This window comes from Mesoplodon bidens, assembly GCF_964165515.1.
Source record: "Mesoplodon bidens genome assembly, chromosome: 2".
Classification (NCBI taxonomy): Eukaryota; Metazoa; Chordata; class Mammalia; order Artiodactyla; family Ziphiidae; genus Mesoplodon; species Mesoplodon bidens.
This window is the reverse complement of record NC_138177.1, coordinates 35,043,616-35,062,013: the sequence shown is the minus strand read 5'-3', so window position 1 is coordinate 35,062,013 and position 18,398 is coordinate 35,043,616. Positions and strand designations below refer to the sequence as shown.

The following is an 18,398-nucleotide window of genomic DNA, read 5'->3' as shown; positions in this document are numbered from 1 at the left end:
AGCAGCTCAGTGGAAGCTGAATAATCATCTGTCATTCCATGTGGGACTGAGAAGTTCCAAGAAGAGGCTTCCAAGGATAGTGGCCCTTCTTTGGAGGAGATGGGCAGAGGCTCTAGTTCTAGAACGTGCATCTACAGGCACTATAACAGACGTGGATTTGAGTGCCTGCCCACCTCTCATGCTATCACCCACAGGCCTTGCTAAAGAAGTGAATCCAGTGAGCCATGGTTGAGATTATGTAACCCCCTGTGTTTGTGTTGGAATAAGATGAATCCTGAACCAGATTCTTTCTCTGGGGAATTTAGAACTGTGATACTGAGAGAAAAAAGAAATTTGAGAGTTGATTATGGACACTTACAAAATTCATAATAAATAATTATCAAGCACCTACTATGTACCAGGAACTGAGGCTGCTACAATGAACAAGAGAAGAGTCTTTGTCCTGAGTGCACTGGCTGAGAGACAAATCAGAAAGATTACATTCAGCCAGGGCCAGAGTCAGCTTCAGAGCAAGACAAAGCTAAAGGTAGGCTGAAGTCACTGGTGTACAGAAAGTCTAGAATAAACAGAGGAAAGAACCTGAACAAGAGAAGCAGGAAGATGAAGCAGGTAGAGATGAAAAAGTAGAGGCGTGTTCCAACAAGAAACAGAGAGAGTAACCTGGGAGTGTTACTGTCCTTTTACCACACCTATGTGTCTGGATTGGATCTAGTGTCTTGTTCTTAGAGAGCTATGGTATCCTTTACCAGAGTTCTCTTAACAAATCATCTTGATACTCAATCCACCTTGTTTCTTTCAACTTAACATGCTTATAGGCACTTGCACACACACTGAGAAGAGCCCAACCCATGTGAAAAGTGGGGTCAGCGACTCATTCATTCACTCAGCAAACCTTTATTCATTATCCATAATGTGGAAGCTCTGTACTCTTCCTGGGAACCAAAGATACCTGAGACCCAGTCCCTCCCATAAGGATCTCATAGTTTCAGAGGCTCTCGTGTTAGCTAGCAATCAGTTCAAATGATAATCCCTATAAAATAGGCATGTGTTTGAAACACTGAAGAGGAACATTTAACTACCTTGGGAGTCAGGAAAGGCTTCACGAAAGAGTTCCCTTTTTGAGCCAAGTAAAGAAGCGTTAGGAAAAGCCACTCATGAACGGACGAGGATTGTAAGCCAAAAAGACAGCAGGTACCAGGGAAGGGAGACACAAGAGCATGGCATATTTGAACAAAGACTAGGAGGTAGATGGGACTGGCTTACATGGTATAAATGGTAAGTGAAAGGTTGAGGGGGGGAAACAAGGGTTGAGAAGAGTGTAAAAGGAGCATTTGGAGCTGAAACTAAAAAGACAACAGGGATAGTAGGTCTTCCATTGCCTTCCCGTTTTGTTTAGAAGAGGAAGTATCCCTTTTCAAGGTCCATCTGTGCTGTGGCTCATGCTCTCTATACATTTTCTAATTTGAACTTCCCAGAAATCCTTCACGTTAGAAATTATTCTAATTGTTCAACAATTTTAGAAGGAGCAAATGGGGGCTCAGAGAAGTTTGGGAACTTGATCAAAGCCTTGCCGTGAGCAGTGGTATTCTTTCCCATGCCTCACGCTGCCGCCCTGGATGGGAGGCGGTGGTTTGGGCTCTGTCCCATGTAGTCAGAAACCACTGAAGGATTTGAAGCAGGGGAATGATACGCTATGACGATGTGCACTCACGCGAGCAGCACAGATCGTGAATCAGGGAGCAGGGCTGAGAACGCAGATGGGAAGACGAGTTATGTGAGAAAATCAGGTAAGCGTGATGAGGCTCTGAATTATACGAATGGCCGTGGGCGTGAAGACGAGGCAAAGGGTAAGCTGAAGAGAACATGCAAGGGAGTGATGATAGTGATGGATCAAGAGATTTAAGTGGAGCAAAAAGACAAGGAGGCCATGGAGGGATGATAGAAAGTGCAAAGTTGGTCAGGTCAAAGGATAGGAAGGGACATACATGGGACCACAGAGTTACTGATCCAGGCCTACCTTTCACGAATGGATAAGACCAATTCTTCTCCAACTCTGACACAGTCCACTAGAGGACTGAAGGGTGAGAGGGCTTCCACAGAGTTCTGTCTTCTTGGTAAAGCCCGCTCTGTGCTACTACAGTTCTTTTTTCATCATTTTAAGCTGCCTAAGACACCAGCCTCCCAAATGTACCCTAGCCCGTCTGAACTTCCATCTTCCTCCTCTCTCAGACTCTCACTCCAGACACTGGCTATCCCCTAACAGGACCCCTTGTCTTCACTTAACCTCCATCACGCTCTCTGAATCTCATGATCACTCCTCAGCAAGAACATCTATAACCTCAATCTCTTCTCAAGAGTCCGCTTCACCTTTGTGTTCTAAGCACAACCTAGCAGCTCTGGAGGATGTGGTTTCCCCTGCAGTCCTCTCTAGCAGTGGCTGTCTGCCTTCCCACACCTCACACTGGCATGAAGTGAGGTGGGTCTTCCACTGTGATATCCTGGACACGGGTCCTCCTTCCTCTCTAACCATCAGGACTATCACCCACTACTCCTCTGTGTTGCCATCTATTTTTCTTGTCACTCCCCCTCCCTCATTGAGGATTTTCAGTAGTTAGCTTGCTCACCACCCTCTTTCTTACCACCACCCAGGTCTGTATCATTCCTGCTGACTTCAGCATCCATATAGGTGATCCTTTAATACCCAGCCTCCCAGTCCCCTGGCCTCCTCACCTCCTTATCTTGTCCTCTATCCAACCCCATCTTAGGCTCCCACACCCATGGCCGTGCCCCAGAACCTGACCCTCTGTAATAGCGATATAAAGCATTACACACTTATACCTACTCTAGTCTCTTCCCTATAACAAGTCATCAAACCTACTTAGACTCCCAGTCTTTTGACCTGGCCAACTTCCCACTTTCTATCATCCTATAATGGTCTCAGATCCCTTGATCCACCACTGTAATCACTCCTTTCTATATACTCTCAACTCCCTTGCCTATTTTTTCTTTCATCTTGTACACACACACACACACACACACACATATATTCCTTGGTTAAATCCAACTCTCCATCTCTCCCATGCCTGTCTGAACAAGACGTGCTGAATGTAGCTGATAAAACTCACAACGCTGCTGACAGGCCTCATGTGATAATTATGACCATGAGTCTCAAATGAGTCCTTGGTGCCACCCAACAATCCACTCCATTTATCTAGTCATCTAGTCAGTTGGTAACCTTAACTCTCTGACTGACCATTTCATACATTCTTTTCTCAACAATTCCTTCTTTCATTTAGCCATGGACTTTGCTTGTTTCATCAAGGAAATGGAATAAATCATAAGAGAACATCTGCATCCTCCCACTGCCACATCTGCCATCCCACTGCACGTGTGAGCTGTGTGCTCTGTACAGCCTCCGGCTCCAAAGGATGAAGTGTTCATGGTCCTGTGTGAGACCTGCTGCTCCACTTGTGCCTCTAATAGCAACCTCTCTCACCACCTCGATTGCTTCTGCAATTATCTCCCATCTCTCTGCCCCATCACTTTCCCCCTCTCTACTGAGTCATTTTAATCAGCATACCAATATTCTGGAATATCTCCCATTTTAAAAACAAAAACACAAGCTCCCTTGATCCCCCATCAGTCTCCAGCTATCACCTATTTTTCCTATTTGCCTTTACAGCAAGACCTTTAAAGAACTGTCTCTACTATTCTGATTCCTCACTTTGTTCTCTCTCTCTTGAACCTTCTCCACTCAGCCTTTTATACCCTTCATGCCACTGAAGCTACTCCTCTCTAGGTTACCAGTTACCTCCATGATGCCAAGTTGAAGGTCAGTTCTCAATCTGACTGCTCAACAGTTGCCTGCTCCTCCTTTTGTGACTCACTCTCTTCACGTGGCTTTGGGATCCGGCTTTGGTTCTCTTCATACCTGTAGGCTCTGCCTCAGCCTCCTTTGTTGAATCCTCCTCCTCTGGCCCATTTCTGAAAACTGATGTGCTTCACAACTCAAAGCCCTGGGGCCACGTGATTAGCTGCATTCAGTCCTCGAGTGATCTCATCTCCTCCTTTCCCAAAGTTTTAAATACCAACTACACATGTGGATATATTTGTAAGCCAAACTTATATCTCCAATCGTGACATTTCTCTTGAGATCCTGGTGTTGAGAGCCAACTGCCTGTTAGATATCTTTAGTTAGACATCTAATAGGAATGTCAAATACGATATGTCGAAAACTGAACTCTTGATTTATTTCTTTCAGATCCGCATCTCCCCCTAGTGTTATCCTCAGTTAATGAAATCACTGTTCATCAGGTTGCTCAGGCCAAAAACCTCACGGTTAATCTTGACTCTTTTCTTCCAGTTTCTTAGCTAACACTCAATAGGCTCTACCATCAAAACCTGAACCTGTGAATTTCTCACCACCTGTATAGCACCAGCTTTGTCCAAGCCACCACTGTTTCTCACCTTGACCAGTACAGTAATGACTACATTGGTCTCCAGGATCCCTCTTTCTCCTCTCTTCCCTGCTCGGTAATGCCCTCATGATCCAGGCCCTGCGACCACTGTAGCCTCATCTGCCACCTCACCTCTCTTTTGACTCCTTCCAGATACACTACCGGTGCTCCTGGATCATACCAAGCACACTCCCATTTCAGGGCAGTTGCCCTCACTCCCCTCTCTGTCTAGAATGCACTCACTCAAGATATACATGTGGCTCACTCCCTTGCTTCATTTAGATCTCTATCTGGTCTTCCCTAAAGTACCCTGTCCCCATCACCCTCTATCTCCTTCCCTGGCTTCATGTCTTTATACCATTAAGCCCACCTGACACTGTTTATGTATTTAATTATGTCTCCACCTCCAGGACTTCAGCTCCACGAGGGCAGGGACTTTATATGTTTTGTTCACTCTTGGATTCTCAGTATCCAGAACAGTGCCTGACACATACAGGTGTTCAGTAAGGTTGGGATTGGCACACTAGTATATGTAAAACAATCAACAAGGACCTACTGTATAGCACAGGGAACTATACTCAATACTCTGTAATAAACTGTATGGGAAAAGAATCTGAAAAGGAATAGATATGTGAATATGTATAACTTTGCTGTACACCTGAAACTAACACAATGTTGTGAATCAACTATACTCCAATATAAAATAAAATAATTTTTTTAAATACTTATTGAACAAATGAATGAAAGAATGATAAAACTTCCTTGTGAGTCTTGGATGGGATGCAAGCAGGATTTAAGACAAGACTGAACTCTCCTCAGCATCCTAACTTTATATTTAGAAGTAGAATATCCGGTGTTCTCAAGTATCTTCACTAGTCTTCCCTCAAACAACATGAACTGTCCTAGAAATCTTCTAGATGTCAGTAGAGAACATGGGATGAAAGTTATAGTTATTAAAGTTACAGTAACTATTGAGCTTTTTCAAACATACATGAAATCATATCACTCCTCTGCTTGTTTTCTATTGCACTTTCTCACAGCCATGTGATCTGACTCCAGCCTACCTCTGCATTTCATCTTGTACCAGCATCTTTCTTGTTCATCTCACTGCAGTCACAGCAGTCTTCTCTGTGTTTCACCAAGGCACCACGCTGGTTCCTGCCTCAGGGCCTTAGCACTTACTGTTCCCCCTGCCTGAACACCCTTCCCTTGGATCTACACACAGCTGACTTCTAAGGATTCAGATCTCAGCCTCAAAGTCTAAACCCAAAGTGCCCTCCCTCGACCAATCTGGCTAATACTCACTGTTCCCCTCTCTCACCTCAGGAAATCTGTACCTACGACTCGGTCTTTTCCTTATATCATTATCTGGAATTACTGGGCTGCGTTTTTACTTGTTTATTATCTTCATCCCCCACCAGAATGTAACCTCTGGAGAGCAGGGCCCTTGTCTACCTTTCACCACAGTCCCTCGGCTGGAGCCTGCCTTAGGGTAGATCCCACGTGACTATTTGCTGCAGAAGGAAGACACAGACCATGTTTTAGGGCTGGTTTAGGGTTGTGCCCACATCAGAAAGCTGCTTTCCCACTTCCATCAGTCAGGCCTGGCTCACTTGGAGCCAGTTAACACCCAGGCCTCCCTCTGCTTTCTCTGCCTGTCTGCCCTCCCTCCCCCAGGACCTCTCAGGCCCTTACCTTGATGGCCCCTGTGGCTATCTGGATATGGTGCAGCCGTCGCAGGGTGCTCTCTCTGTCGATGAAGTAGGAGGCTGCCAGCTGGTGCAGGGTCTCCAGGGACACAGCAGAGCTGTTCCCACCGCCCCCGACTATAGGGGCAATTCCTGCCACCTCTGACTTTCGGCTCAGTCTCCGCTTGTCCACAAAAATGGTCAGGGACTCTTCTCCTACAGCAAACAACATGGGTGCACTGGTGAGGCCTTCAGCTCCCTAATCCCCTACCAATAAGAATGTGAAACCCTTCGCCAGGGGAGACCGAGCTAAGAGGGAGCCCATGGCCCCTGCTGACGGACTCTTCTCATCCCTACCATGTTCAGAACAATCTCATCAGACTGCGCCACAGGATAAGGGCACCACTGCCTGGGAGGCCCTCCGCCTCCTCCCTACTTCTGTAATCTCCCAAAGCTCATCCCCCGCCCCTCCAGCTTATCCAGTTAACATCCTCTATCGATCTCTGTCTCAGGCAATCTACCTCCATGGGGAAGATAAAATTCTCCATCTCAAGTTGTTTATAAGAAGTCACCGTGGATATTTCTGCTCCCTAAGAAAGGGCAAAAGCCTTGAAGCTCAACCTCCCTTTTCCCCATCAAACACTCAGCGCTTACCACATGCCAGCAGCTGGCCTGAACCCGTGGAGAGTTCCTTTTGCCCATCAGACAGTGAGCTAAATGTTATAATAAATCCTGCTTTCTCCTTGCCAGGGCAGAGAGAATGCTGCCCATTCCCAGCTCTCAATTCTGCACTGGGTCCTAGCCATAGGTTGTGCCATCCCCTAGCCATAGGTCCCCTTCCACCTTTGCCTCCATCCAGCCCAAAGTCATTCTAATTGGTTTGGCTGGTTACCAATCTCTATAGAGTGGAAGCAGAGAGGTCAGGGACTCAGTAGACATTTACTTCTTTGCCTATGGGTCTCACTATTGTAGCCACAGCCAATATTAAGATATGGAGAAACCTCGGGGTTAGATGGCTCAGTCAAAAGAAAACTGGGAGCACCCCCTTCGGGCAAGTGCTTAGTAGGAGTCTGTCTGTCCCCCAACCTCCTTACCCCACATCCCCTCCCCAGGAGGATGCTTATAAGCAATGTTCTGGGGTGAATTTGGATGTCAAGAGATTACACTGTTGACAAATGTACCAGAAAGAAAACGTTTCCCAGTCAATAATAGGCCAGGAAGAATAAAAGACCCAGGAAGAGTATTGAAGCTATAGTCAATGGGTCTTAAAGCTATTTTCGATGAGCTGGCAACCAATGAGTGTAGGATCGTGGTATTGCTTACCTCCAAGGGTGGCAGAAAGTAAGAAGTGAGTGCCGTACTTTTTGATCAGGTTTTCGGTGACCTGTTGCAGGTTGGGTCTCCTTCCGAGGAGGCGGATGTTCCGGATAAACTCTGGGGCAAGAGGCAATGGCAAACTAAAGAAGTCCTTCCTTTCTAGAGCCAGGCTGTTCACTTTCCAACGTGCAAACTCCCTGGAGGAAAAGTCGAGGGACAAGGAAAAGCTCATTGTATTTTGGAACAAGAGGCATAAAATCGGAAGCAGGTAATGTTCTTCCTCCACTTGCACCCCCTCATCTCCTGTCAGCATACATCTCTGCAGATGCAGGGACCACTGCCTGAAAGAGGCCCTCTGGTCTCTGATTCCCAGTGGGTAAGAAAGCCCTACCTCAGCTGACCTCCATTAGTACATGCTCCCATTGGAGAGTGGCTTATTCACCTGAAGGCAGTCATGGTAGTAGTGTAATGGGGAAAAACAAACAATGAAAATATTGGAAGTGGTTTGCTGAAACAAGATCTAGTCACAACTGCAACTCAGTGGATGAGTCACCTCATGGCCTCTGTTACCCATTTTGAAAGTCAGGAGGTTGGTTTAGAACAACAGTTCTCAAACTTTTTGGTCTCAGGACCCGATCACACTCTTAAAAATGATTGAGTCCCTGTATTTAGGTGGCTTATATCTAATGATAATTACCCCTTTAGAAATTAAAACTGAGAAAATTTAAATTTATTTATCTATTATTTCATTTAAAGATAACAGAAATAGGGGCTTTCCTGGTGGTGCAGTAGTTGAGAGTCCACCTGCCGATGCAGGGGACACGGGTTCATGCCCCGGTCCAGGAGGATCCCACATGCCACGGAGTGGCTGGGCCCGTGAGCCATGGCCGCTGGGCCTGTGCGTCCGGAGCCTGTGCTCCGCAACGGGAGAGGCCACAAGAGCGAGAGGCCCACGTAACACACACACACACACACACACACACACACACAAAAAGATAACGGAAATAAATCCATTATATATAACATAAATAACATATTTGTATGACAGTCACTGTATGTTCTGAAACAAAACAGATTTAGTAAGAAGAATGGCATTGCTTTGCCTTTTGGCAAATCTCTCGAGTTTCTGGCTTAGCAGAAGAGAGCTGCATTCTCATATTTTCTTCTGAGTTCAATCTGTTGTGATAATTGTGGATATTCTTCTTTGGTACCACACGAAACTCAATAAATGTACTTTCTTAAAGGTTAATTACAGTGTGGAATCTGAAACCATATCAATAAGCTTTTCATACTTAGTTACATTAAAATCCAGTGTTCTATATTGTACTTTGAATGGATCTTTTTACTCTTTATGATTTTTAACATCATGTATTGGTCATCCATCTGGAAAATATGGGACCACTGAGTTATTCAGATCTTCCACATTTTGACCCTTTTTATTATATAATATCAAAACATCGTATTTGTTAATATCACCACAAATCTCAAGAAAAAAGTCTTTAAATATTGGAAAGCTGTCAAGCTCATGATGACAAATACAAGTTTTCCAAAATTTCAATTTTCATTTGAAAGCTTAAATTTTATCATTGGTAACAAATACTGTCAGTTACTTTCCTCGAAGAGGCAGGCTTGCTTCATTCCTTTTTTTTTTTTTTTTTGAGAAAATGTCTGCCAAACACTAAAATCTGAATAACCATAGATTGTTGGTTGTTCTTTCAAGAAAAATTCAGTCCCATGAAAACAGTGGCTAGTTCAACTCACAACTCAATCACAAATATATTTTTCTCTGAGACCATCATTCTTCAGTAACCTCAAACATGCTTTATATGTACTTTTCATCTCATCTTACAGAATATTAAAAAAGACATGTACTCATGGGTCAAGATCCAATAAAATTAATAAATTTTACTGCTTCAAGGACATTCATGAAGTTAAGCATGCATGTATGTGTGTGTATGTTTAGGTATGTAATGATGAATACATGACTACTAGTGTCATTTGGTGAGACTGCCCTTATTTAAGTTAAGATGCCAGCAGTTTCATTCACCATTGCTTTTGCACCTTTATTGCAAATGTCAGCATGGACATCCTGAAAGGAACTAAGAGGATGTACATTTTGAGAAGCTCTATTCTAGAAGATGGCAAAGTTCCTTTCTAGTTCCATCTGGAATTTTAACCTTCATGCTTTACTCCTCACTGAAATATTTGTATTTTAAAGGATGAAATTTAAATGATCATATCCACTAGTAAAAAAGGGGTTTTCCATTGCCTCCCAAATTATACTAGTAAGGATCAGCTCCACTGCCTTAGAAAACCACAAAATGTAGTCTTCTCAACTCTCTCACCCATCCCAACTCTGCTCTTCATGACAGGGCTAAACCTTGGTCTAAACTTCCCCCCAAATCCATGAAGTACAAATGACAAGTCCACAGAAAAAAATAAAATAATTCAAAATAAATAAATAAAAATCCATGCCCATTTGAGGCTATAGAGCTCCCCTATCATTCTAGAAACTAAGACAGAGCGGGGGCATGTGCCAAACTTTACCAGGGAAACAAAGGAAAAGGGATAACTAATAATTCAGGGTTCTGACAAAGCCTTTTAAAATTCCCACTGTGTGGCTTTATTTATCTAAGCAGGTAAGTTCATAATAATGCATTATCTTTTATTTCCTTTGTGGAGGAAATGCTAAACTTTAAAGTACAGGGTATTTGTCAAAATATTTTCTATCCCAAATCCCACTGCAGCATAAAGAACAGTTGCTTGAACTCACTTCTTTCACCTTTTTTTTTTTTTTTTTTTTTCTGTACGTGGGCCTCTCACTGTTGTGGCCTCACCCGCTGTGGAGCACAGGCTCCAGATGCGCAGGCCCAGCGGCCACGGCCCACGGGCCCAGCCGCTCCGCGGCATGTGGGATCCTCCCGGACCGGGGCACAAACCCGCATCCCCTGCATCGGCAGGCGGACTCTCAACCACTGTGCCACCAGGGAAGCCCTGAACTCACTTCTTATTGGCTGGATGGCCAATCAAAGACAGAGAGCAGTTTATTAAACAAACAAACAAACAAAAACCACAAGATCCAACCATGTTCTGCATACAAGACTCACTTCAGCTTTAGGAACACATACACTGAAAGTGAAGGGATGGAAAAAGATATCCCATGCAAATGGAAGCCAAAAGAAAGCTGGGGTAGCTTATTTCAGACAAAATAGATGTAAAGCCAAAGGTCATTATATAATGATAAAGGGATCAATTCATCAAGAAAATATAACATTTATAAATATTTATGCACCCAACATAGGAGCACTGAAATATGTAAAGCAAATATTAACAGATCTGAAGGGAGAAATAGACAGTGATACAATAATAGAAGGCAACTTCAATACCCCACTTTCAACAATGGATAGATCATCCAGACAGAAATCAGCAAAGAAACATTGGACTTAAACTATATGTTAGACCAGATGGACTATATGTTAGACCAGATGGACATAATAGATATTTATAGAACATCCCATCCAGCAGCAGAATACACTTCTCAAAGGCACATGGAACATTCTCCAGGATCATATGTTAGACCACAAAACAAATCTTAATAAATTTAAGAAGACTAAAATCATACCACAAATCTTTTCTGACCACAATGGTATGAAACTAGAAATCAATTACAAGAAGAAAATGAGAAAATTCACAAATACATGGAGATTAAACAACATGCTCCTGAAAAACGAATGGGTCAAAGGAGATATCAAAAAATATTTAGAGAAAAATGAAAATGGAAACACAAATACAAAACCCTGTGGGGTGTAGTAAAAGCAGTTCTAAGGGGGAAGATTATAGCTATAAATGCCTACATTAAGAAAAAATAAAGATCTTAAATAAACAACTTAACTTTACACCTCAAGGAACTAGAAAAGAACAAACTAAGCCCAAAGTTAGTAGAAGGAAGAAAATATCAAAGATCAGAGTGAAAATAAATGACACAGACACTAAAAAAGACAATAGAAAAGACCAATGGAACTAAAGGCTGTTTTTTGGAAGGTTTAAAAAAAAAGGCAAATTGTTAGTTAGACTAGCCAAGAAAAAAAGGAAAGAAGACTCAAATAAAATTAGAAATGAAAGAAGAGACATTACAACTGATATCACACAAAGGATCATAAGAGACTACTATGAACAATTATACACAAAATTGGACAACCTAGAGAGAATGGATACATTTCTAGAAACACACACACACACACACACACACACATATATATATATATAAAACCTACCAAGACTGAATCATGAAGAAATAGAAAATCTTAACAGTCTAATTACTAGTAAAGAGATTGAATTAATCATCAAAAACCTCCCAACAAACAAAAGTCCAGGATCAGATGGCTTCAATGACAAATTCTACCAAACATTTAAAGAAGAATTAATACCAATCTTTCTCAAACTTCCAAAAAATGGAAGAGGAAGGAAACTTCCATACTCATTTTATGAAGACACTCATACCCTTATACCAAAACCAGACAAGGGCATTATAAGAAAATAAGATTACAGGCCAATATCCCTGATAAACATAGATGCAAAAATCCTCAAAAAATATTAGCAAACTGAATTCAACAGTACAATAAAAGGATTATACACCTTGATCAAGTGGGATTTACTCCAGGGATGCAAGGATGGCTCAACATCAAATCAATCAATGTGATACACCACATTAACAAAACAGAGGATAAAAATCATATGATCATCTCAATAGATGTAGAAAAAGCATTTGACAAAATTCAATATCCATTTATGATAAAAACTCTCAAGAAAGTGGGTATACAGTGAACATACCTCAACATAATAAAGGCCATAAATGACAAGTCCACAGATAATATCATACTTAATGGTGAAAAGCTGAAAGCTTTTTCTCTAAGATCAGGAATAAGACAACATTGCCCATTAGCACCACTTTTATCCAATATAGTACTGGAAATACTAGCCAGAGCAATTAGGCAAGAAATAAAAATCATCCAAATAGGAAAGGAATAAGTAAAATTGTCCTTATTTGCAGATGGCATAATATTATATATAGAAAACCCTAAAGACTCCACCAACAACTGTTAGAACTAATAAACAAATTCAGTAAAGATGAAGGATACAAAATAAATATACAAAAATCTGTCACATTTCTATAAACTAATAGTGAAATATCAGAAAGAGAAATTAAGGAAACAATCACATTTACAACTGCATCAAAAAGAATAAAATACCTAGGAATAAATTTAACCAAGGAGATGAAAGACTTGTACACTGAAAACTGTAAGTCACTGATGAAAGAAATTAAAAAGACACAAATAAATGGAAAAATATTCCATGCTCATGGACTGGAAAAATTAGTATTGTTAAAATGTCCATATGACCCAAAGCAACCTACAGATTTATTGCAATCCCTATAAAGATTCCAATGGCATTTCTTACAAAATAGAAAAAACAATCCTCAAATTAGTATGGAACCATAAAATACTATAAATAGCCACAGCAATCCTGAGAAAGAAGAACAAAGCTGGAAGTATCATACTTCTTGCTTCAAATTATACTACAAAGCTATAGTAATCCAAACAGTATAATAGTGACATAAACCAGACACATTGGTCAAAGGAACAAAAGAGCCCAGAAATAAACCCACACATATATGGTCAATTATTTTATGACAAAGGAGCCAAGAATATTCAATGGGGAATGGATAGTCTCCTTTGACATAATTGGAATGATAATGGGAAAACTGGATAACCCACATGCTAAAGAATTTAACAGGACACCTATCTTACATCATACAAAAAAATCAACTCAAAATGGATTAAAGACTTGAACTTAAGACCTGATACTATAAATCTCCTAGAAGAAAACACAGGCAGTAAGCTCCTTGACATGAATCTTGGTGAAGGTGTTTGTTTCTGGCACCAAACCCACTCTCCCTGCTTTGTTGTAGGCCACAACTAGACTTCATTAAGTAACAAAGAATTTCTATTGTATCACTTAGTTTGTTAGGGCGTGAAAAAGGCAGGTATTCTTCCATTTTCCACAGTTTCTTACAATGGTGATAGCTCCTCACTGAAAGGAAAGGCCACTTTACCAAAGAGGTGAATCCCACTTTAATTAAATCTAATAAATAAAAATTGGTTCTCACATTGCTTGCTCAGTGCACTTCATTCAGGACTGCTGAACAGTATCTCCTATGAGAAGCTTTTTCCCTGACCATCCCATCCAAAAGAGCACACCTACCTCGGCTTCCCCATGCCCCGCTTTACATATCTTTTTTAGCACTTATACTACGTGACATATATATTTTTTTAATTCTCTTTCTCTCCCATTAGAACATAAACACTGTGAGGTCAGAATTGATTCTTTCTGTCTTATTCAACAGCAACAGAACAATGCTAGATGTTGTAAAACAGAACAATAGTAGATATTCAATAGATTTTTGTTGAATGATTGAGTCTCTCATTTATTTTATTTGTTTAAAATAAACAACCATTATTTCATGTCACAGCTCTCCTAATCATTTAGTTGCTTGCAAATTATTGAAACTAGATTAAAAAAAGTTAGTGATGAGAATACATAGAAGCAACAACCAATTAGTGATTGATGTGAAATAAAAGCATTCTAAGTGTGTATACATATCAATGAGAAAATTAGATTTGATTTATAAAAATGTAACTTATGGGCATATTTTGTGCATTTTTTATATATAAATCAAGGCACTGAAGGTATTTTCTTATGCTTTGGTAAACTGAGTCTGAATCTTCTTCCATTGTCTTCAGTGGACATGGACAACTTCCAATGACAGTCCACAGTCCACATGCTGAAGTCCCGCAAGTATGGAGCACCCATTCAGACTCTGCTGTGCTTTACACCCGATGTTAAACATCAACAGCTCCAATCCCCTATACTAGGTCTAACAACAATTTCTGCCACACTCATAGTGTTAAAGAGCCCCAAAGAGGCAACAATCTTGGAGTTCTGTACTTTTCCTCAGTCTTCATCTTCCTTTGTCCAACATCAGACTTGACATATTTTACTGTATCACATATTTTATCCAAACCAAACAAAAGTTTTCAGTGTATCTTACTCAAGTGAATGAATATACTGAAGCTCAGAAAGCTAAGTATTTTGCCTGATGTCACAACATTACCAAGAGGGAAATTTGGGCTATTAGAATTAGAAGAAACATTTGAATACTATTTGCCAACCTCTTTCATGTTATCATGTACATAGAAAATTCTCTGTATGTGATGCATTGGGATCAATGAATGAGGCTTCTCAGGCCTGAGGAGACAAGCACAGGGAGTCCTGCTACCCCAGACCCTGCCCAATCACCCCAAGGGCTGAGGGGATCAATATACGGACACCCCTATAATCCATCTGTAGCACCACCACATGCCAGCATGCAGATCAGGTGAGAACATCTGTTCCATTCCTCTTACATTATAAGAAAATGATGAAACAAAGAGGGAAGTGGTTTGCCTAAAACACTATAACCATTTGGCACTAGAACCAGAACAAGATTTAGTGTCCTAACCCTATCCCAGTGCTATTAACAACAACTATGATGATGGTGACAATAGTAACAACGAGACCCAGAGAAGTTAAGAAAATAACTTGCAAAAAGTCACACAGTAAGTGGCCGAGCTATGACCAAAACGCAGGTCAATACCATATTGCTGTTTCTATAACACTATTTTCCTTTGTGTATATTCGATTAAGTGTATTTTATTTCATTCTAATGCTTTTTAAAAGTTTACTATCTTTTAAAAAAGATATTTTCATTACCCAGAACACTTAATTCCTTTAATTATCTACACAAAACAGGAATGTACTGCATATCCAAAATGTAGTACAATATATACACCAAAGCAAAACCTTTTTCGGATGAAGGTAGTTTCAATATACCCATTTGCAGGAGGAGAAATTTAGACCTAGAAAAAAAATCAGCTCCATACACAGGGTACCATGCAAGGAATCAGAGATAAAAGGCCTGATTCCAGCTCCTATGGCTGCTCTGAAAATCATAACACAGAATAACAAATGACTTAGAAAATGAATGATACTGTCTTAGGAAGGTTTTTATGAGCCAGTAATAAAAAGTAATGGTTAACATTTAATGAATTCTTAGCATGTGCCAGGCATTCCAAGTATCTTGCAAGTATTAACCAATATACTATTCAAAACACCCCTATAAGAGGTAAAATATAATTATCCTCATTTTACAGACAAGGAAATCGAGGCACAGATAATTTGCCCAGTAGGTAACACCTGGTAGGTTGCAGAGTCAGAACTGAAACACAGGCTGTCTGGTCCCAGGATCCACAGTATTTACCAACTGTGTTATACCACCTCCCCCGTGAAAGTCAAAGGGGCAATCACGAGTTTGTGAGTGGGAGAGAGAGAGAGAGTGTGTGTGTGTGTAAGTGAGGGGGTAGGAGAATTTCAGTGGAGAAATACACCCTCCCAAAACAAATAAACAAAACTCGCTTCCATAAACCGGTGGGGTGTCGACTCAGAATTAGGCATAAGGCCTCAGCTGGCTGCAGGAAGGTTCAGGCTCTGAGGGCACCCAGTGGTTTTCTCTTCTACTTCACTCCGTTTCCTGCCTGCCCTTTGGGGCCCTTCACTGAATCAAAATAATGGAGGAAACATCTGTGAATGGAGTTTGAGCCAGAGTGGTAAAAAAAAAAAAAAATGTGCTTAGAGAACTTATTAACCTGGTTCTTTCCAGCAACTGAAAACCTCAGAAGGCAATACTGGAAGGCAGCCTGAGCTATACAAATAATAAACGTTCATTTCCGATTTTTCATTTAGTAGGTTTTTTTTCATAATAAAATAATCAAGGCTCTTTTCCCCTAGGAAAAGGATGTTTTCTATATAACAATTATATTAACACATGCTACTTCAATTAAGCCATCATCTTTGTTTCAATTAAGACATCAAGTAAATTTCCATTTCAATTTAGCCATTTCTCCTAAAATCTTCTCCCACTGTGTTTGTTTCACAGTCGACAGTATGAGAAAGCAAACATTTTAAGCACTAGGGAAGGCCATATGGAAAGGGCCCTTAAAGCAACAGAGGTCACTATGTAAAGAGCTCACAGGTTAAACCAAGGGTGACCAGAGCTCTCCAGTGTGGACTCTGCCTGCTGTTAACTGAAGCACTTCAAAACGTTGCTTCAGTTAAGGGCTACAATTAACAGAAGTTTAGGCCACTTTCTATTGCATTTTATTAGCCTAGAGTGAATCGCAAATATTTTTGCCAAAGGATTAACATACCCATAAAATTATTAATAATCAAAACAAAGTTTAGGAAAGGTACAATCCAGATAGGAGGGTAAAATTCAGTGTGTTATTAGGAGCGAGCGTACACACCGACACAGAGAATATTTTATACATAACAAAAAATCTCTGTCTGTATTCTGAAGTGATCGTAGTTATCTCGGTCCCAGACTGCTAAACACTAACAGTCCGGTTGCCAATACAGGATGCTTCTGGTTGCACATGCATTTAGGGATTTTCCGGAATCCAAAGGGGCCTGTGACAGGAAGGCAGAAACAAGCCCCATGCCAAGCCTCAGGCAATGGGAGCTTCAGCAGGGCTTGGGGACCAGGCCAGCTCTGGATCTGAAGCAAAAGGGTCTCCGGTTAGAATACTAAATGGCTACAAGGTGTTCCCAATTTGAAAGATGTAAATGAAAAGGAATGCCTCCAGGTAGCAGCTATTGACTCTAAGGTCACCAAACCCCCTGCAGCATTGTGTTCCTCCACCATACACGAGGTCAACAAAAACTGCCACTGAGAGTCCCCCAGGCAGAGTCCTGTGCTCTCAGCCATGAAAGACAGAGCACAGCCGGGGGCTTCCATCCAGGTGCGCTTTCCAGCAGCCACATGCTGAAGAACCACTTTTTGGGCTTGTAAACTGAGAACATTGATCCAGCCCCCCTGAAGAGTCATGACCCATGAAGCTTCCCTCCCTATGAAACCTTAAGGAGGAGAGTATTTTTTTTAAATCCATAGTTTAATCAGAAATAGAGTTACAGATGTAGAAAACAAACTTACAGTTACCAAGGGGTAGTGGGGAGAGGGATAAACTGGAAGACTGGGATTGACATATACACACTACTATATATAAAATAGATAACTAATAAGGACCTACTGTATAGCACAGGGAACTCTCTACTCAGTACTCTGTAATGGCCTATATGGGAAAAGAATCTAAAAAAGAGTGAATATATGTACAACTGATTCACTTTGCTGTACACCTGAAACTAACACAACATTATGAATCAACTATACTCCATTAAAAAATTTTAAAAATTAAAAAAATAAAAATCCATAGTTTAAAAGCAAAAACAAAACGATACCTCAATGAGGCTGAAACCTAGTAGTAATGAGCACTGCAACCTACAGTATGGGTAGTTGCACTGAGACCTTGTGCTTACAGCCAGATTATTTTTACCAACTTACCAATAGACAAGTCTTTCCCTCTCTGTGTGGGAAACACATTTAGGCCCATTTCCGAGACCATCAATATGGTTGCCATTTGGAAAAATCACATTTCCTGTATCCTGAGTATGCAGCTTGACCCACCGCGCTCTGCTGTGGCACCCCTGCAGGTTTGCACCATCCTGTTCCAGTGTCGGGCCCCTGAGTGCTCAGAGCCCATTTGTGCCCCTTGAGTTAGAATCCAGCCTGGTTTACCAGGGAAGGATTCAATGCTGTCTCCAGCAGAGAAAACCAGTCATCACCTGCTCACTCAGGCAGCCGTTCTAGAAGAGGTTCTGGTACTACCTGAGAGGCTGGGGAGAAGTCCTAAGGCCACCACTGAGCCCAGGATGCCCAGCTCCAGGCCCTACTTTAAACACAATGGCAGAAGGAGTAGACTGTTGTGGTCGGGAATGTCGCCCTTCT

General features: G+C 41.3%; 1 protein-coding gene across 1 annotated transcript in view; it reads right to left on the bottom strand.

Annotated features, from left to right (window-relative positions):
* The window catches only part of BRINP2 (BMP/retinoic acid inducible neural specific 2), a gene marked incomplete at both ends in the record, with an annotated part of 51,824 nt that overhangs the window by 14,213 nt on the left and 19,213 nt on the right, over positions 1–18,398 (bottom strand). Inside the window, 2 exons of the mRNA XM_081218154.1 lie at positions 6,153–6,361; positions 7,469–7,659. Of these exons, the coding sequence (XP_081074280.1) occupies positions 6,153–6,361; positions 7,469–7,659 (400 nt within the window). The remainder of the gene's footprint in view (positions 1–6,152; positions 6,362–7,468; positions 7,660–18,398) is intronic.